The sequence below is a fragment of the Pogona vitticeps genome, chromosome 3 (assembly GCF_051106095.1).
Source record: "Pogona vitticeps strain Pit_001003342236 chromosome 3, PviZW2.1, whole genome shotgun sequence".
Lineage (NCBI taxonomy): Eukaryota > Metazoa > Chordata > Lepidosauria > Squamata > Agamidae > Pogona > Pogona vitticeps.
Window position 1 is genome coordinate 145,171,252 of NC_135785.1, and position 14,900 is coordinate 145,186,151.

Below are 14,900 nucleotides of genomic sequence, written 5' to 3' on the forward strand. Positions count from 1 at the left end.
CACCCCGGAGAGGTGGTGAACTGGGGGGGAAGCCTGTTGATCACAGGGGGACGGCGGCGGGCATCCCCGTTTGATCCAGGAAACTCCCTAATCAGCCAACGGGCAGAAACAAGCAGCTTGGGCTCGCTTGCAAGTCGTCGGCAGCTGGCTAAAAGAAGCAAGAATCAGCTTTCTGGCATCGGTGTTACTATCAGGTGAGATATATTTTTACAACTAATTGCTTATGATTACCCCTGGAGAAGACAATTCCTATATACAGAAAAAAGAACCTGCTATCAATCTCAGTAAGTATAAAGCGGCAAAAAATCTAGAGAGAGGGATAGCTGATGGAAAGAAAATAATTTAAAGATTAATGGAACATTAACTATTCATTCAAATACATTTAAAATATACTTCAAGAATATTATAATTTGGCGTTATAAAGCTTAAGAAATTTTCTCATAAGTTATACTTGATAAATCTGGACTTTGTTTTGGCTACTTGAAGTCTTTTGGCATAAAGCCCAGGAAAAGTGATCTTGAGTACTCTACTGTTGCTTAAAGCTTGGAAATCTGTTTATTTCTTTTTGATTTTTTAAAATGCCTGGCTGGATAAATTAACCCTAAAGTGGACCTTTAAAAACCGTGCCTTGGGAATTCGTAAGCCTGTGGAATTAGCCCATCAGGCCGTGGATACAAACATTGCATTCTACCCTGGTACTTTGGGGGTTTAAATTTGGTTCAGGCCTATTTAGCCAAAGCGGACTTTTTGAAATGGCTCTGGAAACTTGGAATATCTGTTTAGCCGGCATCAATTTGCCAGGGATCAATTAGGATACAGATGCAATCATCGACTGAACTGTGAGACTTGGGGACTTCGAATCTTGGCTTAAGCACTTGGGCAGCTGGAACAGAATGGCACAACAAGATTGTAAATCTTCATACCTCCCCTCTCTCTGGGCAGCTACTCACCATAATGGCAACCTTCATGAGTCAGTTGCGTGATATGAGGAAAACTCTTCCCGAAAGACAGATTGCCATCTGAAATTCAGCATTTCCAAGCCCTACTTGCGGCAAGTCCACTCTAATGTGAAAAACATGCCCCCTTCTCCTGGGGAGTCCGCGTACTCGGAGTAAAATCCAGGGGTTCCCAGAGCCCTAGGAATTCCCCTGTTTCGCTGCTCATTGCTCCCCCCCTTTTTTAAAAGGCAAAGCTACGGCTGCCGTATGTTGCCAGGTGTTGGCTTCAGCACCCAGCTATCTCCAGAATTAGCAGCTGTGTGAACGAGCCCATTGATAAATGAGGGCTGTTTTGTGCCAATTTATCAACCTCCAAAGAGGTGTTATCCCAGTCAGGAATATCACTGACAGGTGGGGCTGGCAATGAGAGCTGCAGGGGCCCTTTCTTTCCCCAAAGGCAAAGCTAAGGCTTACCATATGTTGTCAGGATATCTTAGGTCTCGGCCCCCAGCTCTCTCCGGACTCAGCAGCTGTGAGAACGAGTCCATTTGATGAAGGAGGGCTGTTCTGCGCCAAATTGCCAACCTCCAAAGAGGTTTTTACCCCAGTCAGGAATATCACTGACAAGTGGGGAAGCCAGCAGGAGCTGCAGGGGTCCCTTTCTTCTCCCAAGGGCAAAGCTAGGGCTATTGTATGTTGCCGGGATATTCCTGGCTCCAGCGCCCAGCTCTCTCCAGACTTAACTCAGATGCTACCCTCTTCTTTTTTTGACATGAAGAGGAAGATTGCAAAGAGGTGGACAGCTGCTGCTCTTAAGCCTGGGGCTGCCTTGTTAAGAAGGTAAAAGAGACCCTTTTTTTAAGAGAAAAGGCCTGAGGGCTCCAAAGCCGGCTTTGTAAAGCTCTTACAAAGAATACACAATGCCGGCTGGTGCTCATCCCCCAATCAGAAGAAACAACTTGTTAGTGAGGAAAGAACCAGGGAGGTCAAAAGAAAGGAAAGGAATAGACTTCTTTTTCACTTGCAAAATTCCTAATAAAGCTGCTGTTACAGCGGTGGTTGAAAAAATAACTGAGGCACTAGGTGCTGGGGGCAGAGTTATATAGCCGGAGTAGGGGAGGTCCTGGCTCCAAGTGCTTAAAGCTATAGAAGCTTCCGAGGCTTCTCTGCTCAGGTGCAGATTAACCCATTAGTGTGCATTCACAGAGACCACAAAGGAGAACACACTACACTTGTACTTTTTCAGTGAATGGGCAGGGAACATTTTTCCACAAACCAGCATCTGTTGAGACCATAGCAAAAAGTAGATGAAGTCTACACACTTAACCTCTCTCTCATACACTTGTAGATATATATCTGTGCATATATATATCAACACACCCATGCAGAATAAAGAAGTGGGAAAATGCCATGCTTTTTTATTTTGAATGTTTTGCTACACTATTAATCAAGGAAAAAAAGGGACAGGACATCCCTCCTTCATGCTGGCAAGGCATGCAACAAATTGTTAATCTACATCAAGGATCCTAACCTAAAGAAAGGGAAAGGGTATGCAGTGGAAAAAAGGTAAATACTTAGAAATGCAAGCAGCATTCCAATAGGAATTTCCCACGTCCTGCCTTCTGAAGGCTCTGTCCCCCGCACAGACCTCAGATATTCTTGAATGCCAGAGACACCTCTACCCAACCCCCCCAAAAATTCAATATTCTGCATGGGACTACAGCAAAAAACATGCATGTTAGTGTTGGCAACTTGTGGAAATTCAGTATATTTCTGTGTGTAATGTGTTCAACTTGGCCAGAGAAACCTGTGCATAAATACCATTCAGCTATGAAGTTCATACACTATTCCACAGTCTAATCTAGTTAAGAATTGTACACAGGAAAATGAGATAACCCTGAATTCAACCTCTGAACCACTCGCAGGAACAGCAGGGGTAAAAATGAAATTTAAAATTTTTTTATAATGAGTGTTTCACTGAATGAGTATATCATCTAGTTCAAGCAGGGCTAGTTATAGAACTGCAGTACTAAAATAAGAACTGTCTTTTGCAGCAGTATACTAGATTTCTGTGAACAATGTATTTCACCTCACCCCTGTTCCTTTGATATCTAACGCTTCCTTGAAAGAAGGGTGAAAAATAAAAGCATTACCTGTACAGTAACTGAGGGATCTGACCAGCATTAACATCTGTACCATTGTTTGATTTCTTGGAACTCTTAAACTGGAAAACAACACTGAAAAAAGAAGCATTATTTAAACACTGTTATATAACTTGTTTCAGACATCATTACTCCAAACAAACAATTAAACAAACAGTATTTACCCATCATCAGTAGTGATAGATGCTTGTCCATGGGAACCACAATCACTGCTAGGACCAGAAACACGTGCCCAGGCTACATACCACCAACCAGCTTGCAAAAGAACTGGTTCATCAAACATCATTGCATATTTTTCCCTGAAAGAAAGTTGGCAAAAATTGTTTCTAATGATTAAGTTCTACAATCTACAAAGAAAGAAAGAAAAAGCCAAAACAAAGAGCAATACATTTCATTTTAATGCTGTTAATGTTACAGATTTTAATGCTCTTAGAATCTACTGATTTTATAGATTTTACTATTAATAATCTATCATTTTAGTGCAAAAATTAGAAGTTAAAGCTTAGTTAAGGTGCACATAACTATTGATACAGTGGTGCCCCGCATAGCGACATTAATCCGTTCCAGGATTAACGTCGCTATACGAAAACATCACTGAACGGATTAAAAAACCCCATAGGAACGAATTAAACCCTGTTTAATTCGTTCCTAGGGGGCAAAAACTCACCGTTCAGCGAAGATCTTCCATAGGGCTGCCATTTTCGCTGCCTCGGTAAGCGAGGCACCAAACGGGCAGCCATTTTGGAACCGCCGATCAGCTGGGCGGCGGGCTCTTGGGGAGGAGTGCGGGGACCTCCTCCACCCTCCTTCCCAAGAGCCAGCCGGCCTTTCCCCCCAGCTGGGCAGCGGGCTCAAGCGGCAGCGGCTGCAGGGTGGGTGGGGTGTCTGGAAGGCTTCCAGGCCTTTGTCTGGAAGCCTTCGGGACACCACCCACCCACCCTGCAGCCACCGCCGCCGCTTGAAGCTGCCCACCCCAACCGTTCTCGGACTTCCAGGCGTCCGAGAACTGCTGGGGTAGGTGGCGCGGGGTGGCTGCCAGGGGCAGGGCCAGCACGTCGGAGCGGCGGTGGAGAAGCCTTCCCCCGAGGGCTCTCAGAAGCGCTGGCTGGGAAAATGCCGGCCAGCGCGTCCGAGCGCCGGTGGCGGAGCCTTCCCTCTCCTCCCGGCTCTGGACGATCCACCCCTCACCCTCATCTCCGCCGCTGCTGGGTTTCAGAAGCCCCTTCCAAAACCCAGCATCGGCAGCGGAGAAAGGGGTGAGGGGTTGAGAGGAGGGCAAGGCTCAGGGAATACCCGAGCCTTGCCCTTCTCGACACACTCCTCACCCTCATCTCCACCGCTGACGCTGGGCTTGGAAGCGGCTTCCAAAGCCCAGCAGCAGCGTCGGAGAAGGGGGTGAGGGGTTGGGGGGAGGGGCGCCGTGATCCGCGTTGCGGCCGGCTATCCCATCCATGGATGGACTCCAGAGAGTCCGTCCATGGATGGGGAAGCCGGCCGGGGGACGGATCCAAGCCCTGGATGCCTGAAAGGTATCCGGACCCCTCCCATCCTGCCGCCGCCGCTTGGATCAGTCCCTCCCTGGCGAGGGTAGGGATCCCGGCCGCAGGGGCAGGGTGGGAGGATCTGGATGCCTTTCAGGCATCCGCAGGGGAATCCCGGGGGTGGCCTCGGAAGGACCCTTTGGAAGGGTCCTTCCGAGGCTACTGCCTACATTTCCCCCCAGCTGAGCGGTGGGAGTGGTCCTTCGAAGGCTCCCGCTGCTCAGCTGCGGGAAAATGGTGCCTATGGGGAAAAATCGCAAAGCGATTTTTCCCCATAGGCAAAATCGTAATGTGATCCGAAAAGCGATGGCAAAAAAACCATCGCTATACGAATCCATCGTTAAACGGGGCGCTCGTTAAACGAGGCACCACTGTATTTGAAGTTAAAGATCTACTTTGAGTTTCTGGTACTTAATTGATAGCAAACACCTGACATTTTTCTTATTAAAATCAATTTTAATATTAACTAGTAAGCAGGAGGCAGGTGGCCCAGAGTGTTACATAGATTACACCATACCATAAAAAAGGAACCAGAATGAAGTAACTAATGGTGCCACTATTTTGGAGCATCAATTTTAAACGCAGCATGGGATCTGAAGTGGATATTTGATTTTGGCTTTCCTGAAGCGAGTCAGTAACAACGAAAAAAACATAAAAAATGGCAAGAAGGAAGGAAAACTACTAAAATAGGCTTAAGTATGGCATCATGCAACTACTATCTAAACTGTGGCACAAATGAGGTCATTTTTTATACTGAAGGAGTAGTCAGAGATAATTAAAAAGCACTTTTTAGGAAGCAATAGGTACTATCATTGGCTTCTTGGGGGCACCACCGGGGACCTCCAGAATAGTGATTACCCTACTATATGCTCACTGAAAATTATGAAGTGCTCTATTCCATCTTTTTGTGTGAATGTGGAATCTTGTTAATATCAGTCTTTTGTCTTTACTGCTTCAAATAAAATACTTAAAATTAATTTGAACTTTATATGTGCTGTTTGGCTTTTGGCATGTCATGAGAATGGCTGATGACCAGATTCCAAAAGATCTCTTGTATGGAGAATGAGTGCATGGAAGGTGCCCCAGAGGGAGACCACAGCTGCAATACAAGGATATCTGCAAGCGGGATCTGAAGGCCTTAGGAATGAACCTCAACAGATGGGAAACCTTGACATCTGAGCGTTCAGCCTGGAGGCAGGCGGTGCAGCATGGCCTTGTCCCGAAACCAGCAAAATCAGGGAGCTGGACAAGGGACAGATTGTATTTGTCTTCAGTGTGGAGAGGATTGTTACTCTCAAATTGGCCTTTTCAGCCACACTAGACGCTGTTCCAAGACCTCTATTCAGAGCACATTACCACAATCTCTCAAGAATGAAGGATGCCTACTTGTGCTGTTTCTCCTTAGTGTCTGGACTGATAAGAGTCTTTGACTACTTTAGAAGTAATCAACTCAGAATTCAAAGTATACACTGCTTTATTTTATGTTGTTATGTGCCATTAAGTCAGAACCATCTTATAATAAGATCTTCAAGGTATATGAGGTATTTAAGGAATGGTTTTACCAGTTCCACTCCCCAATAAGCTCCCATGGCTGAGCAGGAATTCAAACCCAGGTCTATTCTATACACTACACTAGATATTCCGCTTTATCTTTAGGCACTAGGAAAACAAAGTTGCATTATATGAATTAAAGTATTTTTTCTGACCCTGTGACAAGTCCAATGTATTAAAGTATGTAAAAATGCTCCATGTTCAAGAGGCATGTGTGATTGTAGAATCAAGTGCATTTAAGCAAACACCCAGAGCCAGGAAACACTTAACTAAAACTACAGTCAGAGGGGAAAAAAGACTTACTTCCAGTGAATTCCAATGCATGTACATGCTAGAAGGAATTCTCATTTCCTTTGAATACGACTAAGTTACTGAACAACCGGTGCTTGTAACATCTTGCCTATCTGTATCCTGGTTTGCCCCCACCCCATACCCTCAAAAACAGCAGGGATATTTTGTCCCAACATGCTACATTGTTTGGGATACAAAGTATTCTAGCGGGAAAAATCAAGCATTTATTGCAAAAATCTTTGTCTCAGACAAAAAGCTCATAGGTCATTTTGCTACTCTAGTAGCAGCAGAGCAACTAATTTCATAGGTAAGTTTTTAAGGAGGAAAAAAGTAATAACATGCTGAACCTTACCTAAAAAATCAAGTTAACAATGAAGCACTGGTGTGAGCCCTGGATCAACTGTTGCCAACAAGAGCATTCACATGAATGGAGTTCTCCTTGGGACATTCTCCCAAGGACAACTGGATGAAGAAAATTTTGTCAGTTCCCTCAGCATCTTCTTGCAGATCCAGTTTAAAATAAGAAATAGAAAGAAATAAAGGAGATGCTTCCCAATCAGCAAGAATTTCACATCTTGTATTTCTTCCTTGACTGACTGATCTTATATCCCTTCTTTAGGGAATTACTGTATCTTTCAAAACTTTTGATATAACACAACAATTTCTAATTATGTTTATTCTCTGTAAAGAATTGTGTACAGGACAGTTAAGATTACTTTACCTTGCAGCACAATCATATGCCAAGACATCAGTTTCAGCAAGAAGGTCACCATCCGTCTCATGATCACCTCCATCTGGACCCAATTCAAACAACTGAAAAAAGAAGCCTTTAAGAGTTTTACTTTCCTACCTTTTTTGTATATTGTCAGACAAGGATGCTATTTATCAGTGCACTATAGTTAAGGCAAGTTCAGAGCATTCTGGTAAAAGGACATTATGGCAAATACTATGACAGAAGCTTTCATGAAAATCCATCAGTCATCACTGGTTACAAAGAGGAATGTAGCAGCAAAACCACACAATTCTAACTACTACTGAGAGTTTTTAGTAACAGACACCTACAAAATATGTGACCCACCAAAGCCATATACCATAGCCAGGTACTATGACCTAATATGCATTCGTCAGCACGTTCTTTTCACGCACCCACACAGGCAGCAATACAGGAAGTTTTTGCAAACTTCCAGGTTTACTGGAAGTGATATAGTCCAGCTGGGAGGTGCATGGGTTTGCATTCAGCAAAGTGTCACAGTCAAATACTGCAGGATTAGCTCCACTTTCAAAAATAGGTAAATCTGAAGCATTTTTTTATTGACTGCATGATGTGATGACTAATTCAAATTGGTCCAGCCTTCCCCCCCCCAAGCATCTTGTTTCCCTGTGCTGTTGGGATGGTTTCTGATTTTTCAAGCTGGAACAATTCAAATAGTCTTTTTTTCCACATGGTTACTTGTGATATGTTCTTGTAAAGACAGGAGGGTGTCTGTAAGTGGTGTTTTTGGTGATTTAAGCAGAAGCAAAACACCATGTTTTTAATGTGGGGAGTTAGATATTATTCCTGAGTCCTGTGAAACAAAGAAAGCTTCAGATTGTGTGAGAAGGCCCTTTTGTTGTGTAGTAAAAGGTTAGTGCTGTTAATTACTTAAGTAACAGGTCTGAAAACTATTATCATACTAATAGTTTAAAACCATTATGTGACTGGAGATGAGGTAATTCCCACATACATTACTTGAAAGTAAGAGAAAAAAGTAATGGATGGAAAGGAGATGGTCTCTGTTATGGAGTCATTCTGATGTGTGAATTATGGTGTATTTTGCAAAATTGTTGTTCAAACTTTTGATGTGCTGTTCTCTTAGACTGTTAAGTAGCTTTCCATGTTATTTTTCTATAGGAAAGTTTTTGAGAAATGCAGTAGTCTGAGCTTCACAATGAACTAAAAAGGAATCAGCAGTGACAGGACTCAAGGAAGGAAGGAAGGAAATGAAGGCTGTGGGCTGGAATGTGACTTGCATTTTATCCAGTATGACCGTGAACTCCTGAATCAATCCACAGCCCCTATGTGAGCTCTGATTGCAATTTCAAATGGAATGCAGGCTGCAAATCAAATTGCAGTGTAGTCACACCCACAGCGCATTTGCTATGCCTAATAGATGACTATATGTCAGCTCAAACTGTGTTACAAAGGTAACACAGACCTATAACAGTGAGCAAAATCCTATTTGTTAAACCTGACTAATTCTTGGTGTCAAATTGCTGCAAATTAAGAAGTCAGCATAGGGATATGCTGTTGTATGCCAAGTCATGCAACTTGGCAGACAACAGCAGCTGCCTATACTAACTATACAATCAACTACTAATATTTATGCTGATTGTGTCAGCATTAAAAAAATAGGATTTTTTCCAGTGTCTTGTGTTTCTCAGACAAATACACTGGAGCTCCAACACATAAAAGACCAAAACCTGTGAAGCAGGAAGAACTCAAAGACATCTGAATTGCCACCAGCTCTTGAGCATTTAGATGGGGGAAAGTACCTTTGAATCTAAAGGGTTGGAGTTTGCATTAAGTCATCTACTAGGCACTGCAAATACACTAAGAATGCATCTTATTTTGCTGTACAAACATTGATATAGGAATCTTTCAGCTTTTTCCCTACAGAAAAATAAATTTTCGTAGATAAACAGTACACAATGTGTGTACATCAAATGCTTATAAAAATGTTATGACTTCAAAATATTAATAATCTTAAAACCCTAAGGAAAAATTTAAAATATTGAGCTACACCTGTCAAAAAGCTTCATGCTGTACCTAACTTTATGTATCTGGTATTATTATAACACATTAAAATTACAGACATCAAACTATATTTTAGAAGTATACTAAGAAGTATGTATATCATAACCTATAGATTATTTTCCTGTTTTGAAGGGAATTTAAGAAAAAGCTTTTCGTAAACCTGGATTTATTTACTCCCGTTGGTTCTCTCCTCAAAAGAAAAGAAAACAAGTTTCCCCATGGCTTCTCAAGATCTAGAGACGTTTACTTTCTTTGTCTTTCTTCCTATATTATAGCTTAATCAATTTAACATTATATTCTAAAATCAGTCTTAAACATTCTCCCTTTCTTACCTTTATTTTAGCAGTGTATTCTCCCCTGCCTCCAAAAAGGCCAAGACCACCAAGTAAAATGTCAGTATCAGCACAAAAGCGAATGGCTTCTACTGAGTGGGCTGAGTAACCCCAACCTCCTCCATGACCTAAAAGAAAAAACAGTTCAAATCTCTACATTCTCAATACCAATTATTATATACAGATAAAAAATATATATCTGATACATAGATAGATACTTTCAAATCTGTTGACAATATTATAGTCTTCTTTGGAATAAACTTTCATCACAGCTTGAGTCTCCTCTTCTGTATTTGTCACACCCATTTTTAAGTCCTGCATGGCAGCCAATGTATCAAGGCAACCTAACATAGAAGAAGAATATTTGAGCATACCCTGTTAGTATAAGAGTCAACTAAATCAACTGATTATGACAAACAATTACTTAATTATTCTGAGTGAGCAAAAGATTAAAAAAAGCCCAACCACCCATGCAAAAACCACATTGTGACAGATAACTGAATAATTGCTTAAACTGCACATGCCTGGGAGATTGACCCAAGTGGCATGGGAGAGAGGGTCACACCAATTTTACAAGGGATTATGTAATTTACATCTGCAAATTATTTTGAAAGAGCCCTGGTACATGACTGGCAAGCAAGATTAGAATAAAGTTTATTTAAATTAGTTTTACTAACATTAATGAAATGTACACTTTTGGTAAGAGCAATCACCTCATCATGAAAAAAGGGCTCAGATTACCAAAGCAGAATTCCATTCAGATTACAGTTCTACTCAAAGGATGGGCTACATGTGACCTCCTTGTTATCAAAATGCAGCAACTCTGGGGCCCCTAATACCTTAACACTTCACACTTTCAGTTTTAAAAAAGATTTTTTTAAAAAAATTGGCTCAAAAACTCTCAAATGCCTCTTGGGTATATTTGCTGTTTCTGAGAGGCTTCCAGCATTCTCACCAAACGGCCACTAGAAGAAGCTAGAGGATTTTTCCAGTTAAAAACCCTATGTTGGTAACAAAATAATTAGGCGTAGAGAAAGGCAGTGTGGCCTCTAACATCCATGGATAAACATGAGTAATTCCCGGATCTCTGGAGATTGCCCAGCCTGTTCCTATTTGTACTATGAAATTCTCAGCTTCTCTGCTTCCTAAACCCTACCTCAGTACCACAAGGTGAATACAGAACACTTTTCAAGTAGTTTTACAAAGCTACAATGGTATAACTGTGGGATTAAAATCCTATTAGAGCATAACCAGATTTGAACGCAAATGAATTTCAACAAGAATCAGGCTTTAACATGCACACAAAAATCTGGATTAACTGGTATACTACAATGCATTATTAAATAACAACTAAAGGAGCAGGACACTTAAAATATATTCCCGAAGGCTTTCACAGCCAGGATCCAATGGTTGCTATAGGCCAAACAGCATGAAAAAACTACAACAACCAATTAAAATATACTTAGTAGTTTAAAAATTCAGGTATCACCACTTTTTGTTCACTCATACCTAGGATGTGCAGAGCTGCATGTGATCTTGTTGTAAGAGCCTTGGACCCTGTTGGAAGAGCCAGTTCTGGGCTTAGAATGCTACAGCGAGATTGCATGTCAGGGGCAGAAGGAAGTCTGGAATCAGCTACAACTGCATTGTAACTCCACAGTTCTCTTGTATTGGGGCGAAACCTAGTCAAAACAAAAGGAAGTATCAATGTAAGAGGCTCCTTTAAGAAAAAATCTACATAATGGTAAACTGTCCATATCATTAGTCCTAAAGTCTAAATGAATTCAAAATATAGTTCTGAGACCAGTATTCCCAACATTCATCCCCAATCATTCCAGAACCAATGTAATGGTAGTGAGGAGGGGGTTTTTAATTCAATTTCTCATTGTTGACCTGGGAGAAAGCAAAAACTCATCCTCACTGCCACAATGGCAACTACTCAGCAGAAGCAGGTCACATCTCCTGGAAAACCACATGACAAACATTTAGTTAATTCAAAGGATCTCATCTTATAGATACTCATCTGTGAGTAAGCCCCACTGAATTCATTAGGATGTTCTCTGAAGTAAACATATACCCTGTTTCCCCGAAAATGAGATCTTAGTGAAACTCCGCCTTCCACCATTGTGCAGCAACCAGAAGATGACATGACTGTATTTGAATCAATGTAGATCGTTGCACATGAAAAAACATCTCCTGAAAAGAAGCCCTAATGCGTTTTTTGGAGCGCAAATTAATATAAGACCTTGCCTTGTTTTCAGGGAAACACGGTATGTAGTTGGGCTGCAAGAAAAAATTGTCCCTACTATGTTCACATGATGGCTAGAATGAGGGAATTATATGGTACTCTTGAGGGCTACAAAAAACCCTTCTGTATACTTCATTTGGGCATTCAGGCAAAATATTATTGATTAAATGAACACAGATGAGGGAAAGCTATAATTACAAGCTTTCATAATATTGGATGAAATCCTGCTGTACTTGGTAGTTTCACCTGCATGAGCTACACCCCAGCAGTTTGAATTGTATGCCTTGACTGCACAATTGACTGTACAATCCATAGTAGAATTAGTTGCAAATTCTGTGAACATGCTTATTGGATATGTTTTCTGTATTTATATGAATCTGCTACAACTTTCAGAACTTCAAACTGTGCAAGCACAGCCACACAACAGGATTTTGCCAACACATTCTTCATTTTGTCTATTCTGATATATGGTCCAGCAGTGTAATTTTCCTACACCCAATAAAGCTTTTAATACCCTGTTCCATTCTCATGTCCTCAAGCCAACTCTTTAGGCCTAACTCCCCTCCTTCCCATTCTTTCATATATTATTCCATCTACATTCCACCTCTTCCCCACTGTCTCGCTATACCTTTCCCTTTAATATATACTACTTGTTCTATTTTTTTATATTCTTCCTTTGTGTAAACCTCTTTCTTTATATAACCCGAATAGGATTTCAATAAAAACATCTTAAAGACATATACTGTTGCCATATTGTTTCCTTTGATACAATCGTAAAGAACTTAGAAGTCTTAAAAAGAAAACCAAGATTCAGAACTCCAAGAACAAAGAAACTGTCTGCAGGTAAAATATATATTCAGTGTCCACAAAATTGACATTCAAAATTTATTTTATTCCTCCCATAACATTTTTGTTTTCAACAGCTATCATCAACCACCACTTACCTCCAAACAACATCATAAACAGGATCTAGACATACACCAAATCCTTGTAGGTCTTCCTGTTCAGAATCATTAAATGTTTTACAACTTCCATCAACTTTATTTATCAAAAGACACTTAAATGGTGGAGGCTCTGATATAGAAGAAGGTACTAAGCCTGGGGAAAATATAAATAAAATGTGTATATTTAGTTTTCAATTATTATCTCAAAAGCAAAGCAAATTGTACAAAAAGATGAAATCAAAATTTGTTTGAAAGAAACCAGACATTAGGTCAAATCAACCACAACAAACAGAGATTGATATCATTTGTTCCTTTCAATTACAATTAAAGAGCAAATGAACCTTGCCTATTATATGTCTGCTAGCAAAGATCTCTGATGTAGCAAGCACATGAGAGTTAATGAGAGCTTCATCAATCCGAAGAAAAGTCTGGTCACCACTGGCTCCAATCCATGTAGCCTTGCGTCCATATTTAGATCCTATATTAGGCATGGGTGCTGGCTTTGCATTCCAGTAAGGAATATCCAAAATGGGTCTTCCAAGCTGCCCTTTCTAAAGATGCAAATCAGAAATTTTAATGATTAAAAATTCAAAAATTAGCATCCTCAAACATGTACAGTGTTGCAAATACAAGCTAGAGCACTAAAGCAGCTAAACACTAAAAATGATTACAACAGATGGAACAAATATTCTGTATTTCCAAAACTAATCATGCTTCAGTTTTTACAGTCTGATGAGAATAAATTATCTGCATACTGGAAAATCCATGGCTGTATTAATATTTATTATTAGTATTACACTAAGTTACTAACATTTGACCTTCTCTGGATTCTACGTGAGATGGGTATTACTGAAATGAATTAATGAAAAGGTTATTATTCTTATCCTTGTTATCCGCACACAAATGTGGCAGTAGGAAATAATTTTATTTCTTATGGTCATTGGTGGACTTGGACCCATCATGCCAGCTTCTACAGCAACAGACTGAATAACTTAGATGCATCAGAGGACATTGTCCCCCAAGGGCCCCAGAACACATTGTGGGATTTGGCACTTGACTCATAAGAGCTGTAGGAAATTATTTCACCCTTGAAAAATCTGTTTTCAACCCACCAATCACATTGCACACCACAGTGGTATTTCATGTTTTAGTTACTCCCTACCCTAACAACATCAGCCTTAAGAAACCATATAAAGTAATTACTATTTTTAAGAGTCTGTTGGAACTCATAAAATACATATTTTTAAAATGCTTACAGAGAAGCTTCCAAATGTGAAGACTTGACCATCCATTAACAGTATAGCTGTATGATTACTGCCAGCAGTCACCTGAGTGCTAGATCCTGGTAGTGCCTGTACCAGAGTAGGGCATCCCCTAACATGAAAAAAGCCAGTGTAAGTTATTCTTTTATATTTACACACACTTACACACACTTACACACACACACACACACACAAATTTTCTCTCAGAAACATCCTACCTAGGTATATCATCGTTAAAATAACTAACCATTTCCTGTGGTATATGAGAGGAATGCACAGTTTAAAATATCCATGCCACTTTCCATCTATGCAGAAAATGGCAATGCTTCTCTTGAAAATAAGGTACTTAGTTGATGTATTCTAACTGCTTTGTTTTCCATAAATATGTTCTGTCAGTAAATGATATACTGTATACTGAACATGGTGCAAATACCTGACTGTAATCAAAGCCAGCTCTTAAGGTGATCAACTGCAGCTGCTAACTGGTTCACTCATTGGCCTCCCATCAGCTACTTTGCTATTATAAAGACTTCAACATGAAGAAAGAGAATTGTGCACTAAATGATGCTTTCAGATAAATAAATCTCTGAAATACTTAATCACAAACCATATTTTATATGCATTTAGTAATGTCATTACTTTACAAGTTTATTACAGATATACTTTCCAACATAATTATTATAATCTTAGCAAACTTTATTATCTCCAAGACACACTAAAGCTCAATGGTTACATGCTCTTTTCAAAGAGAGAGCTAGGTCAGTTTAGGGAAAGCTGAAAATTAATTTTTCTCTGAAAACAGAACAGAAGATGCAACCATTTCAGAGAAAACATACA

The 14,900-nt window shown here is 40.4% G+C and overlaps 1 protein-coding gene across 31 annotated transcripts in view; it reads right to left on the bottom strand.

Annotated features, from left to right (window-relative positions):
- Positions 1 to 14,900, bottom strand: part of MYCBP2 (MYC binding protein 2) — a 251,648-nt gene that overhangs the window by 145,704 nt on the left and 91,044 nt on the right. For all 31 annotated transcript variants that reach the window (XM_078390789.1, XM_078390788.1, XM_078390804.1 and 28 more), the window contains 9 exons: positions 14,058 to 14,175; positions 13,148 to 13,352; positions 12,802 to 12,955; positions 11,119 to 11,291; positions 9,828 to 9,953; positions 9,610 to 9,737; positions 7,205 to 7,296; positions 3,265 to 3,399; positions 3,092 to 3,175 (listed from right to left, as the gene is read on the bottom strand). In XM_078390789.1, the coding sequence (XP_078246915.1) occupies positions 3,092 to 3,175; positions 3,265 to 3,399; positions 7,205 to 7,296; positions 9,610 to 9,737; positions 9,828 to 9,953; positions 11,119 to 11,291; positions 12,802 to 12,955; positions 13,148 to 13,352; positions 14,058 to 14,175 (1,215 nt within the window). The remainder of the gene's footprint in view (positions 1 to 3,091; positions 3,176 to 3,264; positions 3,400 to 7,204; positions 7,297 to 9,609; positions 9,738 to 9,827; positions 9,954 to 11,118; positions 11,292 to 12,801; positions 12,956 to 13,147; positions 13,353 to 14,057; positions 14,176 to 14,900) is intronic.